This window comes from Corvus hawaiiensis, chromosome 5, assembly GCF_020740725.1.
Source record: "Corvus hawaiiensis isolate bCorHaw1 chromosome 5, bCorHaw1.pri.cur, whole genome shotgun sequence".
Lineage (NCBI taxonomy): Eukaryota > Metazoa > Chordata > Aves > Passeriformes > Corvidae > Corvus > Corvus hawaiiensis.
This window is the reverse complement of record NC_063217.1, coordinates 28,035,523-28,055,182: the sequence shown is the minus strand read 5'-3', so window position 1 is coordinate 28,055,182 and position 19,660 is coordinate 28,035,523. Positions and strand designations below refer to the sequence as shown.

The following is a 19,660-nucleotide window of genomic DNA, read 5'->3' as shown; positions in this document are numbered from 1 at the left end:
GTGTTGTGAGAACTCATTAAGTAGTTTACCAACTATTAAGAAACTCCTGGATCAGAGAAGCAGTTGTAAAGGCACAGTGTAATTAAAGCACAGCTTACTTTATTATGTGTTATTAGCAGGGTTATCCATCACATGTTCCGCACTTTGTAGTTATTAAATGTTATCTTGTGGTCACGTGAGAAGATGCTGTGTGGTCTGAGGGTGGCAGGCACCATGGCCATGGGAGGCAGGTTGAGGTGCAAGGTTTCTGTGTCCTGAGGGGAAGAAGTCCTCCACTTCTCTTTTGCTCCCTCTTCATCAGCTCTTCCATGCCCTGGCATTCGGGCAGAGAAGTAGCATCACCCACCTTCGCTGCTGACCCACTTGGGGCCCTGGGAGAGGATTGCAAAAACAGATTAAGATTTACTGTGAAGCTGTATTAAATTAAGATTTTCACAATCCCATGCAATTTCCTCTGCCTATTGTATGTTATTTTACAGTTAAGTAGGGCAGCCTGCACAGAGAACTTGTGGTCTGCGGTCCCCATCGCAGAGACACAGCAGACACACCTGCAGCAAGGACCAGGGGTGCTTTCCCTTGTGCAGTTTGCATGGACAGTTGTACCTGTTCCTGGCTTACCAGCATCTTAGAAGGCAGCTGGAGCACCTGGTTGTCCAGCCACAAAAACACAGTTCTGTCATCTGCTCAAATGGCTGAAAGTAAGCTTGTGGTATTTGTAAGGCAGCCAGTCTTGCAAAGTCACACGGAGCAATCAGCCAAATCGGAGTAGTAGCGTACCTTTTGTTACATAACCAGCCATGCGATTTTATAATTTAGTATGTGAAATGCTGATGGCATTTATTATGTCAATTAGGATGAGCATATGTTTAGGAAGCCCTTGAGGAGTCAATCACAGTTGCTCACATAGCCTTGCTTTGACCACATGATTGACTTCCTTTGAGCAGGTAGACCGTGTGCCTTTGGGAAGCAGTTACCCACAGCCTACCCATTTTGCTACATCTTTGCACTTGGAGTCTGAGCTTGTAGTTCTGGCATAAGCTGTCCATCCAAGTCTGGGTTTACTGAGCTTTGAAAAAAGCAAGAAACAGAAGTTACTACCTTAACCATCACAGTATTTGACAGCTAGAGACATGTCAGCAGCAAGTCTTCTCAGAAGTACTACTTTCTACTAAGGTGAGTTCATTCTTAGGATATGCTCCTTATAGTAAGAAATACTTAACCTGCCGGATATGTACTTATTCAGATCTTCTCTTCTCTCGGATCTTGCCCAGCTGTTCCTAATATTGTCAGTACTTCTGGGCTGTTTTGTTTTTTTTTTTTTTTTTCATTTTAATGTGCTGAGCAAAGTTTTGTATCCATGAAATCATCAGAAAGAGAATCCAGGTTTGTGTGGGCGTGTGAGAGACAGACAGATGAAAAAGCAGAATGTATTTCCATACATTCCTAGCAGGCATTTCAGCTACATAATTCCACAACAAAAACTTTTTCCAACATTGGTTTATTCTGTAAATTCCAGCATGAGCCACAGAGAAAATAACTTTTTTCAAACAGTCTGGTTCTGGTTTTAGAAGTTATTTTGCATGCAGGCACAGTATGACATTGCTGTTGGGTCTCACAGCTTGAGCTGCAACTTAAAAAGTTGGGGTTATTCACCTACTGTACTGTACCATGGGATTTTTCTATTCAGTTGGAAATGCCTTTCATCATAAAGGCTCTGCAAAGTACTTTGATTGTTATAAGCTCTGAGAGGGACTTTTTGACTAATAATAACTTTGAAAAACCAGCTGTCTTAAAACTGGGGCCAGGCAGAGGAGAGGTTTTGGAGCTCCTGTTCGTTGTCTCAGAGATGTTCTGTACTAATGTGCTGGACTTTTAAATACAATTATTTTCCTCTAAGGCCGAGTTCTAACAGTCTTTCCTATCATCTTAAAAGTCAAGCTGAATTCTTACATGCTAAATTGGTATCTCCAGGATCACCAACTCTCCTCCAGCTACTGGCTTTTTACCTGGAGGGATGCATCTTGCCTCTGCCCATAACAAATCTCCATCTAATTACACTTCAGGCAGAAAGAAAATGTTGTGATTCTTCTTTAGTCAGAATAGATTTAAAAATAAGTGGAAAGGGGGGGAAAAAAAGAGAGTAGGATATATGTAGGAGGATTTCTGGTCAGTAGACGTGATGATAAGATTTTGGGCACCGTAGTGTTTTATAACCTTCCTTTGAACAAAGTTTCAAGTCTAGGCAAACTGACTCACCACTTTGGCCTTTAGTGCAGCTATGCCAAAATTGGTACAAATTATTACATGATATTTTATAGCCAGGTCTTTGAAATGTGAACCACTGTCTTTTTGAATCTAAAATACTGTATAATAGATATTATTGAAGTATGGGTCACTCTATAGTTCTTTCCACAACTGTTGTATTGTACCACCTTGAACAGTAAAGTCAGTGTAATCTATAAAAAACTTCAGTTGGAGAGAAGAAAACCACAGTAACAGGAAACCTGGGAGGCTGTTACCAGGGAAGACAGTTTGATGAAAGATAGGAAGTTAAAACAGTTAACATTTTACTAATGGCAAATAGTTTTCTAAAGGCAGTCAACCTGGTATTTCATTATAAAACCCAGAATATGAAATAAGTGATGTGATCTTGCAACCCAGATTCTGGCAGGAGAAGTAAGGTCACAGCTAACCCTGCATAAACAGAGGGCTGTGTGCTTTTGCTTGAGAAGGTGAAGGAGGACCTCTGCTCCCTCCTAGCCATGATCCACTCTTCTCCCCGGTGTGAGTGAGCCACTAGATGGGGACAATGCCCACATCTCCTAACCTGCCCCCGTCTAGGCAGTGGCAGCTGGGCTGAGGCTTCAATAAAGAGCTAATTCTGTTAACTGTGAAAGCTGTCAAGCCTCCTAGCAATTTGATGTGGATGTTTTTTAACATGAACAGCCAAGATGACAGTCTCCAAACCCTCAGCAAAGGAGCTGATTATCAAGAATGGCAGGTATTGGCTGCAGCATGCTCACAGCTAGTGTGGTGAAAGAAAGGCCAGGTAAAGCATCTCTGGAAGAATAAGGAGCTCCTACCCTTACCTGGCTGCTGGGAATGCCGCTGTGGAAGAGCGGTTTCCTTACATGCTTTACATGGCCCCTTTGGCCATACAGTGCCTTGCTGATCCATGTAAATGGATGGCTGTGACTCACTCAGAGATGCACATTTGTAGGAGATAATAACCCATGTTGGGACTGGGGGAAGGATGCAGAATGACTTTGCTATCACTATTTAGCTAAGAAGAGTACAACAGCTCTGTCGGTAGAACCTCCATCTCCTACAGGTTGCACAGCAGAGAAATGGGGTGTGAAAAGGCATCTGCTTTAATCAGCAAATACAGGACTTGTTATACACATGCTCAGAGTGTGTATAAAACAGGAGCATTAATAAAACATGTCACTTAAACACAGAGAGAAAACCAAGCTAAAATAAACCCCAAACCAATTAATATTTGTCAATCTTACTGTACTATTTAGAATCCATTTACTTTACTTATGCTGGCCACCCTTACCATTGACTGAAGATTTCATTACCACCAAGCCGTACTACTTCAGGACTACTGGAGATAAATTCCTCTTACTGTTCTGCAGCTCATCTGTTTTGCTGCTCTCTTTTCCAGTGACGCCTGCTTACTGCCTTATCTTTCACCGTTTGTGATTTAAGCCGGTAGCTGCCCCTCCAGGCTCCGTGTCACTGTTTCTCTGGCCTTTAGGCATCTGGCTTTTCATTTCTGTGATAGCCACTCCCTCAGTATCTTTCATCACTTAATTGTTTTTCTTTTAGCTTTTGTTACTTGTTCTTTGCTACCTGAAGTTTCTTCCATTTTGCGTCATGCTACTTCCAAGTGCAGCCTCCTGAACTGCTGGGTTAATATTTGATGGTGGCTGGGCAGAGGCAGTGGGGTTCTGCCACTCTGCTTGGCAAGCCCTCTTCTTGCTACACTGCTGCCAGTGTAACTGTGGTGGTAAGTCAGTATTTAAGCTTAAGCTTGGTTAAATGCTTCACTGGCATGGGAAAACTATGGGCTTGTTATTGCAAGGAGATGAAAAGCATTCTCTCTACCTACTCTCCATGTTTATTGTCCAGGCTTTTCGTGTGGGTTTGGTCTGTTATTCTCTTAAATGCCTCTGGTGGCTGCAAATGTTTAAGCAGTGAAGACCAGTAAGATGCAAACTCCTTCCAATCAGCGCAGCCTGTTGGGTAGCTTTTTAACAAATGTGTTATCATGAGAGTGGTTTTCACTGTGGTCACAGCCCTGGGGTTATTTTGTGCCCTGATGTGACCATTGTCATTACAGCTTGTGGCTGAAAATTTGGCAATATGGATATCCAGATAACAATGTTCTTCTTTCATCATTTGTATTCTTGTGCTTCAGGTCTCTGCCTTGGACTGAAGCTTGATTCACCGCAGTGTCACAACACTGTGACATTCTTACAAATCAGTACTTGATTTTCTTTATCCAAGCAAATCTGTGCTAGGTGCTGTAAAACTATGCCAAATCTGGGACCTGAGTTGTTGAAAACTTCCTGCGCTGCAGGGAAGTGGCAAATGCTGGTGATGTCTGCTTTGGCATGGCACCACCACCTCTTCTAAAAGCTTCTCCTGCCAATCATCCTTGCAAGAACCAGTCTCTGTCAATATGGCTCTGACTACAAGAAGCATGAGACTCTCAAGGTGACATCCATGTCCCGCTGAGGCTGCCAGTGGTGGCTGACACCAACTCAAATGAACATAGGATTCCTGGCCTCTCTTTTCCCCTCTCTTCCTCCTCCAAAGACGGGGCTTGAAGTATAGAAGTTCAGCCAGGAAATAATTACCTTTTCTATTTCACTGTACATCTACCTGTACAGGTTTTCTTGCTCAAAGTGGATTCTTGGTTTTTATTCATAGGTAGTAGAAGAAGTAGAAATATGCACTGGCAATCAATAGGTCAAATTTAAATTCCTTCTCCCCTCTCTTCTACAATGTCCAAGAGGAATTAAGACTTTAAGCTTCTGTAAAGGACATGATACTAATTACGTAGCTATTATATGACAGCACATGCATGTTATAAATACAAATGACTACAAACATTGCAAAGAACTTCTGCCTCTGACTGAATCTGTGAGATAGCTCCATCACACGCCCTCCATGCTAACTCTTTTGGTGGTATAATCACCTCCCAAAGGCGGCAATCATTCCATTGCTTGATATGTTCCGCAGTTTATGAAGGTTCATGGGTGAATGTGGACCAGGTTAGCCAGAAGGGGCTGAGTTTTTGTTTTTTTTTCAGAATTTATATTATTATGTAGTCAAAATTTTCTAAATAATAGAGGTCATAGGACTTGAATTAAATTCTCCTAAAAATTCAGTGCCTGTACTAATAAATATGGATAGTTTTGTTTCCCTGTGCTGTAGCAAACATTTGTAATTTGTGTAAACATTGTAAAATTCAGGTAGAGCTCCCCATGCCTGCCCTTTTCCACTAGCAGTGCATTATTAGTATGTCAGATTGATAAAGAGTATCTGTAACGTGGTCAGGACAGTCAGACTTTGCCTCCTCTGAGGCTTCTCTCATCATTTTTTGCTGCAGCACAACATGGCCTTAGGGAAGTGATGCCTCTCTTTCTCTGCTGTCATTGTGAAAATAATTGCAGTAGCTTTGGAGCTGTAGTACAGCTTCCAGCTGTACCTAATTTGTATCAGGGGTCTTGCTGTGTTGTACATGTGAAAGTGGAGGAGAGGTATTTCCAGGGTTAGGGCACAAGGTTGGGAAGGTGGGGCTCAGATGCCCATGTTCCTGGGGGCTGCTCTTTCCTCAGAGCAGGGCTTTGGCTTTAGCTTTCAGGTTTGCTGATGGGAGCTGTGTGTTGGGTCTCCTGCCAGCAAGAAGCAAGAATTCTGTCCTTGAGGACATCCATGAGGCAACGAAATGTTGGAGTTGGCTGTATTCTGGTGTATGGTGCATGGGGCGAGCCCCCACGTGGATGTACCTATGTGTGGTGGTAGAAGAGGACGTGGAGGGGGTGTGGTGAAATAGCATGATGTTGTCCACATCTCTGGTTGGCCCGGGTGCAAGGCATTCTGAAAATGTAAGAGAAAACAGAGTTTATAACACCGTGCTATTTTTGTCATGCTTTATTGGTTTCTAATTCATTTTACATCTATTTTAAAAATCATGCAAGTTCCCAAGCCATGTGTTGCCATTCTTGCAAGCAGTCCTGTTGACTGGAGATGGGCTCCCTCCATGAGCAAGCGATGCAGAGAGCAGCTGGACACCTGTTCACAGCCACTCCACTTCATTGAGAAGTTATCCAAGAGCTTCCTACAGGAGCCACTCACAGTGCTCAGTCTCCACCACAGCCTTGGATAATTTTTTATCTCATTTCATTTTGCTGTGTGTCACCTTAGTACAAGCAAATAATAATTCCTATATTAAGATAACAGGTGGAGCTGCTGCCTGCACTATGGAGAGATGTTTGTTTCTTCACAAAGAGCTTTTCATAAATCTCTGGTGAAAATCTTTACAAAAGGAAACATTTGACCTAGTTTGGCATATTTAAAATATTTGCAAGGGTTCTAACAGGCAGTGATTTTAATTCCACTGAAGCTACTGCTAATCAGGAGACAGAGCTTATGCAGAAATCTCTCTTGCAAGCAAAAACAGGCACTTAATGTGATTGCTTCATAAGAATAGGATCTAGCAAAGCGTTGAAGAGAATGTTTGACATTTAAACACCTGGTTAGAATTAGCAGGGCTATTATTTTACCTTCATGTCACAAAAACCTTGCCAAGTTAAAGTTTAATTTCTCAGGTTTAGAGCCCATGAGCTTTGCATAAAAATAAGAGTTTATTTATATGAAAATATGCTCTGTCATAGTCAGATTTTTCTTATTATTCTTTCCCTCATTTGCCCTCAGACATGGGTGTCTGAGGCTGACACATTGTCTCAGCAAATTAAGTCAAGCTGAAAGCAAGGGTACAGTGTTAGGGCAGAGCAGCAAATAAGATTTACATTTTCAAGCAAGAGCAGTAATTAGGCCATTGCATATTTTATATCCTCATGTTTATTTTCAGAGTAGTATATGAAAATAAGCATAGAAATAATGAGACGTAAGTGCTCCAGCAAGCAGTTGGGGTTCATCAAGTAAAAACTACAAGTTACTCTTCAGTTTTGCTGCCACCCACAGAGTTTACGTCTTTGAAATACCAGCAGGCAGGTGTTGCGGCCAGAGCTAATTGGGTTTGTAGTTAGGCACATACTGGGTTTCTGTATCACAAATTATGAAGGGAATAGGCCTTCTTTTGAGCAATACAGTACCTAGCATTGTGCTGTGGATTTTGCTTCAGTATGTGAGGTGTTTGGTGCTTTGCAGAGCAAATGAAGTTTTGAACTGATTAGTCTGGTGCAGATGGTTATAACTGCTTGACTTCAGTCAGGCAAACTTCGAATGCAGGGGTCCAGGTGCATTGCTGCTGTGGTATGAGAATGATCTACATGGTCCCAAGCTCTAAATTCTTGCGACCCAAATTATCCTTCCTCTGGCTACACATACAGTGTTTGTACGCTTGTGTATATTAGGGTGCTGCTCTCCCTTGCTGTGCTGAGCAGGCATCTTGACCAGCAACCTTTCTTACCTGTATTTCTGCACACAGTCTTGCAGTGTTTGCCCACACACAATGCTGCTTTTCTGGCAGAAGTAATGTGGCCACAAAATCAGCTGACTGGAACTGCAATTATATGCTAATTTAAGGTTTTCAACCATTAAATGCCTGTAGTATTTCTCCCTCTCTTGCTATCTTTCTTTACAATGAGATTAACTGTGTAAATTGAGCTAGATTTGTGAGAAAATAAGTCCCTGGAGTTAAGTCTCTCTTTTTTTTTTCTGCCCCCTTCTTTGCTTCACTCTCCCATCCCAAAGACACAATCCTTCCTTAATACCTGCTGTAGCACTTTGTATCCAGATACATACCACAAGTACTGTAAGAAAACATAACCCAGAACATAATCCTTCGGCTTTCCTCCCCACAGGTCTGATGGCACACAAGCCTTGCTACAGCTCTCACAAATAGAAAACGGGTTGGGTATTCCCACCTGCCCCCCTTTGAATTGCATCAATTCTGATTATGAGCCAGAAAGAAGAAGAAATGGAGGATAGCTCCCCGCCACTCTGTGTCACCTGCGGCCAAGCACATTTACCAGAAGAAAATCACTTGTACAGCTACACCGAAGAAGTAGATGATGATCTGATATGCCACATTTGCCTGCAACCTTTGCTTCAGCCATTAGACACGCTCTGTGGTCACACCTTCTGCACAGCCTGCCTTACAAACTTCCTTGTGGAAAAAGACTTCTGCCCCATGGACCGCAAGCTTGTGATTCTCCAGACATGCAGGAAGTCCAGCATACTAGTGAATAACCTCCTGGATAAGCTAATGGTTAGCTGCCCTTTCACAGAACACTGCTCAGAGGTTGTGCAACGGGGTCACCTCGAACAGCATTTCCAAACCCAGTAAGTTGTTGTTGATAGACCTTTTTTCACTCTATTTTTTTGAGTAGAGGAAAAATATCTTCAATTAATACTGATCAAAATAAAGAGTTGTTGATTTCACTCCCAATGAACACCTACAGTATCATTAATTAAGAGCTGAATTTAGTCCATTTATAGTCCAAGATAGTCTGTATCTTACTTTTTTTTTTAGAATCAAATGCATGTAAGGTACTTCATGCTATCCTTAGCAGTTCTGGGTGAATACCTTGTGGTTAACTGCACAATAACAGTATGTATGCAGTCCAAAGAGATCTGTGAGTTTTGAGAAGCGGAGCTATTATAAATATTTTAATAGCACATTAAGGGTTTTGTAACTGCCCTTTCTTCAAACCTTTTTTGAAACACAAATGACCTACATGAGAAGTAGAGCAGAAAATATTCTGGTTTGGTGTTGGTCTTTGAACCTGAGTGCTCCTTTCTTCCAGGTGAGCACTTATCCAAGGCACCATGGGGCTCACAGAGAGACAGGCTCTGGAAGAGCACCCTGGCTGGACTCCTTCTCCAGCCTTATCCCTCCTGGTAGCCAGGACACCCTCTATCATGCCTCTGGGAGAGACCTCTCCAGGGAGTAGTTTGGTTCCTCTGCCAGGAGAGAACTGAATGATTCTTTGTTTTGCAGAGTAAAAGGATGTGCTGCTGCTTTTGTCTTGCATGTTCTGCCGTTTTTAAGGAAGGCAGAAGGGTAAAGAGGTATGTTCAGGGCTGTGATTTCTGACAGAAGACAAACACTTTGGCATAGTCTGTGTAACAGCACCTCAGGTCTGAGGAGAGATGGGGTCTAAGATGTGCCCTTTTCTGTGAGCTGTATCTGTTGCCCAGTGAAATTACATCCCCTGAAGTTTGCAGGTGTAAATTGTGTTGCTAAGTGTGTACTTCTGCATCTGCAATGCAAAGGAAGCCTTGAGCAGCCAGTGCAGGGCTCCAGACTGCTGCTGGGAGCACATTCCTGCACAGACATGGCAGTACTGAGGGTCAGAGCATCACTGGTGAGCCAGAGAGTGGAGGTATGTTCACATACTGCACACTTCACAGTCTGGGAGCCTGCAACCAGAAATGGCTCTGCAGCCTGCCATTCAAACATGTCCTCATTTGCACTGGAAATGTCATTTCTTGAAGCACCTGGATTCTCACTAGGAATTTATTCACTTGAAGATATTCACTGGAGTCATAGTGTCCTAACCAACCAAAAATGTGACAATTTTGCATTACTAAAACAAAAAAAACCCACCAACCATTAACAATGGGTTTATTGTTCCCTTGCAGAGGTCATGAGACCATTTTTCACATGCTGGAGGTTTGGTGTTTGTGGATTTGGGTGCCCTCGTCGCCACATTTCTGAACCTGGCATTCATGGTGTAGGAGGCAGTGACAGCAGGCCCCAGCCCAGGCCAGGAGTGCTCAGGGAGTTTCACTGTGTGCTGCTAAGGGGACAAAATAACAAAGTTAATAATAGTTTTCTGTCTTAGTACTTATCTGACAGGCCTCAAATGTTAATTTCAATAGTAGTGCAGGTAAGGGGACTGTCAGTCTTCTGTGAGCTGCTGTCACTGAAATTATGTTTCTGTACAGATTCCAGCCACAAAATCTTGAACCCCTAATGCAAATGCCTTTTCCCTTTGCTATACATAGAGCTGAACTTAATGTGATTTAGACCTTCCTGTTTGTCTTCATTTTTTTTGACATGGTGATGCTGTGGCCACAAAATTAGCAGGACACCCACTTCCAATTCACCTCCAATCCCCAATAAATAAGCAAATCAGTGCATTTTTTTACAGGGAAGCCACACAGCTAGGACAACTTCTGATTTCTAGTGTCGATTTTCGTAAGTGGATATGTGCAAGTCACTCCAGTGTCTTTTTCTTTTCCTTAAGGTGGTAGTAAAGGTACCCTTCGTTACATATCTTACAGAATTGCAGTGCTATAAACCATGATTTGGTCCTGTAAAAGGCTGGCAGGTTTTATTCTAGCACTTACTGTTTAATGTCAGTGGCCTTGGTCTTCCCCTCAGGATCTCCAAGACCCTGTGCTTCTGGCTTGCTTGGCCTGAGCCCAAGTGGGGATAGAAAGAATTGTCTTGGTAACATGTTCCCACAATCTCTTCCTGTTCCCTCTTCCCTGTGTCAGGTTCCCAGCACCAGGTCCCACTACCCCAGGGGCAGAAGACTGAAGAGATGGAGTAGGGTCGTCCTACCCTAAAGCCTCTAGGGTAGTGCAGTACAAAGCATTGCTACATAGGCTGGACATTTGGTTTTTTGCTACTCATGAAATTGATTTTCCTTCCTCAGGAGGTTGGGAGGACTGAGTTACCTTAAGGCCAAAGGGCAGAGACAGGAGAATATGAAACCACAGGAACTTCTGCTGTTGGGGGTTTCAGCTTTACAGGGGATAGCAGCCTCACTACCATCCCCACTTGAGGGAGGAAATAGGAGGGAACATTCTGAGTGATCCCTAATTTCTACATCTTTATGCTTGCAGACACTGCACAGTATCTTTATTTTATTTTAAGCACAGCATTAATTAATTATCACCTAAAGCATCTTATGCCTCTGCCTAATTTAATTGTTGGAAATGCAGAAACCTCTCTTGCCATTCCATCTCCAATTAATGGCAAAGAGAAGAAAGTTGTGCTCTGTTATGCCCAGGGAGAGATTGAGCAGACTGAGCTGATGCTGTTCTCTTTAACTCTGGTGAATCAATAGAGAGGAGGGGAAATATGTGTTTTTCCTAATAAAACAAATACAATAATAATCATAAATATTTGGTGCCTGCAGTGGGAACAGTTCAGAGTCCACCTGAAATCTCAACAGAACATTATTGTGTTCTCAGTGAATAAATTAAAGTAGACTCTGCTAGGGTCATCAGGGTGGTCAGCAGTTCTCAAATTTCTTGCGTGGTTCAGGTTCAGACCAGTTCTGGTTCTCAGAGAGAAAACAAAAGTTTACCCTGATCAGAGATGAGGTCACTGATGGGGCAAGGTAAGCTTGCTCTTTTATGCTTTGTAATTGATGACAGAACTTAAACATTTTTTTTAAAACACCGGTTACCATGGAGCAGTCCACTGAAAGCATCCTTATTTAAAATGTTTGCTTTTGCATCCTTCAAAAAAAGCCCCGAGAAGAGACATGTCCTTAGATTATTACATGATTTATGTTTGTACAAAAACATCTGACTGGATTTGGGGAATTCAGACTGAGATGCAAACAGCCAGCAGTTGGCTGTGATCTTTTGCAGTGTTTTACTTTAAAAAGGTGTGGTCTTCTGATATCGCCTGCCACAAAACTCCACGGGGGGCATTTTTTTCCCCCCTTGTCAGACAGCTACACCCTTCTGTGATGCAGTTTAGCTCGTAACCCATCTGCTTGTGGGCAGTGATGTAAACATACCAGCTGCCTCTGAAGAACCACTCTGAATCCTGCAGGAGGCAGGTCTCTTCCCCGAGCATCGCTCTCCTCTGCAGCATAAGTCACTGTCTCGCCAACCACACTGTGCTGTCCCTAAACCCTCACATCTACCCATCCGAGAGTCAGATCAAGTAATCCTCTTACAGGTCAATGATTTTTGCAGTGTAGCTTCGTTTAAGGGATTTAAGCTTGATTCATAATGTGCTACCATTGCGTTGAAATGGAAAGGCTTGCTTAGAAGGGGTTTGGCTGGCACGAAAGCTTCTCATTGTGTGTCCCACCAGAGAGACGGTGGGAAGGAGGAAACCTAGCAGCAGTGCCAGCACTGCACTGAAAATGAAGGCTCTCCTGTTACTGGTCCTACCTTGGCTAAGTCCTGCAAACTACATAGACAATGTGGGCAACCTGCACTTCTTGTACTCCGAGCTGTGAGTACGCACAGTCGCGCCAGCGTCGTGCTCTCTGTCTGTCTGTCTCACCCGAGTGGCGGGAAGGGGCTCACCATGAGCGTTTTGGGGGGTCTGTCTGCCTGTGTGTCTGTGCCTGTGCATACGTGCGAAGAAAATCCTGCAACGTCTTGCCAACAGCTTCACACCGTGCTGCTTCCCATCCGGAGGGCTAATAATAGCAGTACATCCCCAGTGCTTTCTGTTTTGGAAGCAGCTGAGATGTACTGAGTGAAGCTGCTTTTTTCCTTATCAACTTGTTTTTCTGTGCCAATGCTTTAGGTGTTTGTTGGTTTGGGTTTTTTTCCATTTCTGAATCTGTGTTTTTCCTTTATTTCCTGTAAATAGCCTTGTGGGGAGCTAGGTATAGGGGAGGGCATCAGGAAAGACACCCCCAGTAGAGCACTCTCTGTGTGTACATGCATAATGTTCTGTGTGTAAAGCTGCATGCCTGTAGCAAAACGCTGAGAAGCCTTTCACCAGAAATAATTCACTTGAGACAGAAGAGAATTTTCCCGTATTTCTCTTTTTGCCCACAGCAGAATGTTATTTTCTCTGTAAAGCAAATATAACTGTAGCAATCCATCCATATATCTTCATGTTTTTAAAAAATCCACCTCGAACAACCCCATAGCTGATCTTTCCAACCCATAAAACAAATATTCTATGGTATCCTCTGTGAATGTTACTACATTAATTTGTGCTTGAATGTTATTGCACTAGTTAGTGGAGCTTTTATGACTAGAAATAGATATTTGTTTCAGTATGTTTTCATTAATTATGTGTTGTTTGTATTTTAACAAATTGTAAACTTTCAAGATCTTCACTGAGATCATGAATGAAATGTCTAATTCTCTCAAAAATGAAAAATTACTGTATTATGCCTACAGTGAGAATGTTTTAGTAACAGTTGTGATTAGTACCAAAGAGACTAATTTTCAAATGATTTTGTCCCTACTGTCAGACAAAAATAGCACTGTTTTGCAGAAACGCAAAGTCCCCTTTTGAAATTCTTGTGTGATGTGCATGGCAACTATTAATAATTTAGTCACATTGCGTACAACAGCTTAGGGTTTCTGTATGCTGTAGGTGTTTTTAAACATTTAACAAATCTAGTGTTGAGGGTTGCAGCTATGTCCTCATTTTAATTAATTTTGTTTAAGAATGGCATTTTGTTTAAGAATGTTAATTAAAAAAAAACAAACACCACCAAAAAACAGTTAAGCCAAGCAGGCTAAAGGGCAATCAAGCTCAAAACAGGGCAGATGAATATTTACAATGGAAACAATGGCATCTGGGACATCTAGTTTCCAGGAAAACAAACCAATGAGATTAATCAGAGCACAGGCAGATGCAGCCTACTTGCTTTTCTTGGGGAATTCAGGTTCATTGATTCTCCCAGGATAAAGGGCTCTGATGTACGGTAGCTATTCATTTCTTATTTATTTAGCCTTCTAACCCACAGAGATGTTAGTCGTGCTGCATGTCAGCAGTTGTTATTAATGGACTGGGTGTGGACTGGGGCTCAGACGTGCATCTTCAGCTGTCAACAATGGGAGGTGCACGTCCCCTCTCCAGTGCCCAGCCCTGGATGCTATCTGGCATCCTGCTGCCAGGAGCCAGTGCTCAGGACCTCCCACACCACTCCATCTCTGGCCAGGGCAACAGAAAGTGGGATTTATTGGGGGCTGACTCACAAAAGCACGCCAGGCAGTTTGACCTCCTTTCAGGAATTTCTCCTTCTCCTCCACGTGTACGTAGTGCCTCTGGCTGCTGCTGGATGCTGCACAAGGCATTGATACACTAATCTGTGGGATGGATTCATGGTCTTTTCTAATAACAGCAGTTGAAAGAAAAAGAGAAATACAGTTTTTAGTCCTGTTTAACCAGTTTATACACGTTATGATCTACAGGTTGCTACTTCAGTTTCTTGGGCACTTGGGATGTTTTTAATGCAAAGTTTTGTGAGTGGAACAGCATAGCCATTGGTGTCCAGGACAGCCTGACACCCAGGGGCACAGGTTAACTGCCACAGAACTTTTGTACCCCAAACAAGCAGCTTTGTAAATCTTTCCCCACAGCCAGCTGAAGAGTTCCTGCTGTGTGTAGTGTGTCTGATGGCTTGCACCATGGCTTGAAACTAGACCATAGTAGGCAGAAAGCATTTTTTTCATTATCACACTGTCTTTGGTTGCTGGCCAGTACAAATACTGGTCTCAGTCAGGACTCATTATTTTCTTGGCTGTCAGCCACCAGAGATAGCGATTGAGGAGAGAGAGGGGGATGATGGGTTTGCTAGACGCAAGGAAAGAGCTGGAGGACAGTGGGGGATGCAGTTACCATCGCTGGTGCTGGCACAAGAGGAAGAATAAGAGTGCTGGGATTCACACTGTCCTTTCTCACACACAATCCATCTCTTCCCTTCTACTCTGTTCAAAGGTTATGTTATTTGTATTGCGTTGTTGAGGTTTGCTTTAGTTCCAGGGCATTTTTGTTCCTAAATGTGGAACGGGCAGCTTGGGGAATAGGGATTACAGTATAGCACAAAACCCATCTGGAGAGGCAGGCCCTGGAATCCAGCTAAGAAATAAAGAGATTTTAGGAGATTTGAAGAGGAGAAATGAAGTTGGGGAAAGGCTGTGCCAGACCCTTTTCACTTCAGCTGGGTGCCACACAGGTAGGAAACAGATGTGTATGGATGTGCTGTAGTGGCGCTTTACGGGATGGATGTTGGGTGCCACTATTTTTAGTTTTCTATTAGCAGTTTGATAATTACAGGTATTCCCAGGAAGCAAATGCATGTCTCCTGATGTTGTCCCCTGCACTAAAACCACTTCCCTGGCCACTGTCTCTTGTCCTTCCCTTAGCAAAGGTCTCGACACAGATGTTGTTCCTGTCCTTGCTCTTTGCCAAATCATGAAGAGCAGCGCATGGCAAACCAGGGTTCTCCCTCTTGAGAAGCCTGTGGAAACATCTGACAGAGGAATAAGAAAAACCTGTGAGGTCTACCTTGAGGAATCTCTGGGAGATGGTGGGATGTAGCCCCACCAGCCCAATGTCTCTCACCATTGTAAGGGTCTCCATGGGTGTTGAGGAGACCCTACCCCAGGGTCCATGCCTTCTGCTTTATATCTCCATAAAGACTCTTTGAAAGGCATCTGCTTTCTTTCTTATTTAACGTATCTTCAGAAAGGAAATACTTGCTCCAGCATTCTTTTGAGTTGGGCTGTGTTATTGTCTCCGGTTAAAAACAAGGTATGTGGATGGAGAGTCAGCCTGTGGCCATTGTAGGAGGCTTTCCTGAGTGAGAGGACCTGGTGGCAGTGCTCACACCATTGCTACCCCTCTCACTTCATAGGAGGAACTGTGCAGCAGGGTATTTCTCAATAGCAGGATTTTCTGCACCTTTAGCTCAAAGAGCCACTTAGAAATAAAATTGAGGGGAAGGAGGTTGCAAGACTAGACTAGGTTGTAAGACTCACCTTGTCTCCCTAAGGACATCAATCACGTGGGGTGGTTTTCAACCTAATCCCAATTCAGCACGTGGCCATGCTGACCAAGCAAGTGCCCAGAATGGTGCTGGGCATCGCGTGTGCTCAGCACAGGTCGAGCACTGGGGAGTCCTTGGCAGCCACTCCTGCTGGCACTCTTTCCCTCAAAGGATTAAACAGTTCCTGGCCTTAGTCCCTGCTGGTAATACATCAGCTAGATCTACCCCACTAATCTGAATCAAGCCATTGGTTTTTAAAATCGATTGTTTGTTAGATGGAAATGCACAGCTTACTCTCACCTGTGAAAAAAAGTACTTATTTTTTTTCTTACCCCTCTTGAATTTTACATGGAACAGTCAAAGAAATCTCACCAAATTAACTGAATCAAGTTTCCCCACATAACTTTTATAAGATAACTACTCTCAAAACAGCACTTTGGGCTGGAATAACCAGTAAAATTTAGTTTCTCTGTTTATTCAATTTAAAAAGAAGAGATGCAAGTGCCAGCTGTCTTCTAGTGCCCTTGAGCACATCTTTTTTACGGTAAAAACAATGAGGTGCACTCTCCCAGCCCCCTTACAGCACTGAGCTTAACTGTGCAGCCAACTTCTTTAATTTCTGTTCAACTCAGTGGGGAAACTTGTGTCTGGCTTCAAGTCTGTTCCTGTGAAATTAGCCACACAAAGGCTGGGGAGCACAGGACATGCATTACTCATGACCAAATTTATAAGCCTGAAGCTCCTTTTGGACTCCTGTGTTAGTCCACTGCAAAAGCCACATGTTAGCCTCCTTACGCTGTGCAAAGCTGTGTTTATAGAAATCGGTGTCAAAGCTAAACTGTGAGATTAATGAAAGCTGAAAGTGCTGGAAAGCAAGACTTGAATGGAAATATTCTTGAATGAAAATATAAATGAAATTCTTAGGATATCTGCATTAAATAGCAAGGACATAGCACACTGAGATAAAATTCAGAGGGACTTTCCCAGGATGTTAGAATTGGATGTTTCTCAGAAAGCAGAACTGAGGTGAATCAAAACACAAAAGCAGGAGTGTGTCAAGGGCTACTGTTAGCTTCACCCCAATGCTACAGCTTCACAAAGGGGCCAAACATGGAGTTAGTTTTCCTTCAGAATTCTGAGCTCTCTCCCAAAATCTCCAGCAAAGACCTACTAGTGTCCCTTTCTCAGCCTAGTCCCTCACTAATGTTTGTCTGACCCCACTCCACCAGCCCTCTCACTTGCCCTCCTACTTCTGCCCTCTGCTTTATACCTCTTCTGGTCCTTCCCTTTGTTTATTCCCCTCCTCTCTCATGCCTTGGTCCTGCCTCTATTGTGCTCCTTTGTATTTCCAGCCTTTACATTTGCACAAGAAAGTTTGAAATTTTTGTACAAATAAGGCATGAAAGCCAAAAGTAGAATCTCATGTAGGTGAACTGCTAATATGCTGTATTACTGTTAAAAGTACAGGAGGAGTTGTAGTGTAAACTCTTAGTATTTAAGTGCCTAAATTAAATTTTCTAAGTATATTGTGTTGTATTCAAGAGTGTTTTATGTTAGCTTAGGAGTGCAGCAGAAAGTAGTCATTTAATTGACTGCAAATGTCTGGGTCTGGTCACTGTTTAACCAAAGATTAATTGCACTCCTCAGCAGCATGGTGGGGTCAGGGTCTCTTCCCCACCTTCTGCCACCCTCTCCCAGAGATGGTACCTTTTTCCACCAGCACATCCCTCCTGGCTTCTCAGCATAGGTTGGAGAGTGCTGAGTTTTAGTGGTATGATTGTTACTGGTTAGCAATTTTTTCCCCAGTGCTGTGATTCTAGGTGCAGAAATAAATTTGTCTGGGACAGCTCCAGAAACCAGAAACCCCATGAGAGCATAAAGAATTTGTTGGTTCTGCCTGAGAATTTTGTGTGTAAGGAAAGTTGGCATTTCAGTTATAGATTGAGAAAGATCCTGCTTCATTTCCTTCTATGCATGCAAGAAAGTTACCTTTACTCCATTCACAGCTACCTACAGACTTGAGATCAGAATTAGACCTTTTATTCTTCTGGATTGTTTTCTCAAGGCTCCTCACACCTTTGGAAAAGGCTGACATTGGCCACTGTCAATCTCAACAAATACATTTTGTTGCCAAAAGTAAAACCTGAGCCAGCCAAAAAAAACCAAACCCTGCCAAGATGGAAAGGCAATGCAACAATTATGGTCGGCAGAAATGTTTCTCTTCATGAATGACTTATGTCTCGGTTATGTTTGGTTTTTCTGTAAGCTGCTCAGAAGAAAGGTGCTTACATGCCTGGCCCATGTAACAGGAGCACAGAAAGGTCAAACCTCTACCCCACTTGGAGGCTCCTTCACAACAGGCAATCCACTTTGGAATGGGGACCAAAGAGGGCAAAGAACTGAAGGTCTGGTGGGGTAGGAGGAAGTAATGAGGTGATGAGAGTTGCAGGAATAGGAGGTCGACGATTACTCAAAAGCAGCAGACTCTCGTTTCTTGTCTGACATTAAGCCACACAGGCCGTATGTTGCAAGTTTGGCCAACCTCTGCATCTCTCTGACAATTAACCTAGTTTAACACTGGCACTGGCAGCATGACAAGGATACTTTTCCTTGAGCTATTTCTCTGACAAATCTGCCAGAACTGGGCTGTCCTGCAACGTGAGGATAAGCACTGCTCTTGCAGAGCTCTTATGCCTGTCATAGCTTAAATCCTGCTCTGAATACTGGTACTGAGATCATCCATAATGCAGCTTGTTAAACTGTAGGCAAGCAGACTAGTAGGTCTGAGGGTCTTCTTGGATATTTTTAAAACTCTTGACCTTTTGGGGGAATCTGCCTTCAAGGTCCCCAGTCCACAGAGTAGCCAATTGGCATTTCAACTACCTTCTCCATGATAAGAGCTATTGTTCAGGTACTAGAACTGATTCTCTGCCCCTTGGCATGTGACAGCATGTCCAAACTGCCTCTCTGAGCCATGCAGTAACTGGGTGCACAAGGATGCCAACAAGCACAGGACACAAAACCAGAGGTTTTATAGTAACATCACTGGCAATGTTGGACTAATAAGAGCCTGTGTGGCAGCATGCATGTGACTGCTTGGGGCTTCCTGTCTCAAAAGGAGGGTCCAGGTTGGTCCCTCTGTGTTGAACAGGTACCTCAGTGGAGATATCTGTTAGTCAGTGACATGTCACATGTCATGACAACCCCCACTACCACCAAAGAATTCCTGGCTTGGATCTGAACTCTGTTTTGGGATTAAGAAAGTGAACTTTTTTGTAACATCTTGGAAAGCTGAATGAACCCCTTGGCCTCAGCCAAGTTGCAGCTGGTGAAGACTGCATTTCACCAGTGAATCCTTGGGCTCTCCCTAGAACATACTTTATCTATTCATTTAATGTATTAATCGACAACAGATTCTGAATACTGAGCAACTCAAGTTCAGCAGCAGCCCAGTGAAACGGCTGGAGATTTCAACAGATGCTGTGCAACTTTTGCACAAAGAACAAAATTCTGTAAAGCATCCGTAACTTTTACATGTTGTGCAATATATCCTCCCCATATGAAAGAAAGTAAGCTGACTGTAACGGTGGGCAAGTCAAGTCATATTTTCAGGAAGTTTCTTTCTCATTTTGGTTGGATTTCTGCTGGCAGCATCCTCAAATTTTATTGATAAAGCCTTGTTCTCCTCAGCAGTGCAGGCAGACAACCAGATTTTTAACAATGACACATCACCATTGGCTGTA

At 43.1% G+C, this 19,660-nt stretch overlaps 1 protein-coding gene across 7 annotated transcripts in view; it reads left to right on the top strand.

Annotated features, from left to right (window-relative positions):
• Positions 1–19,660, top strand: part of LNX1 (ligand of numb-protein X 1) — a 122,775-nt gene that overhangs the window by 48,490 nt on the left and 54,625 nt on the right. For 3 of the 7 annotated variants that reach the window (XM_048304619.1, XM_048304618.1, XM_048304621.1), the window contains exon 3: positions 8,061–8,541. The exons of 1 other annotated variant lie outside the window; for it this stretch is intronic. In XM_048304619.1, coding sequence (XP_048160576.1) covers positions 8,156–8,541 — 386 coding nt within the window. In that variant the 5' untranslated portion in view covers positions 8,061–8,155. Of the gene's footprint in view, positions 1–938; positions 1,174–8,060; positions 8,542–11,947; positions 12,410–19,660 lie in introns of those variants that run through there. 3 more of the 7 variants (XM_048304620.1, XM_048304622.1, XM_048304625.1) reach the window with 3 other exon arrangements.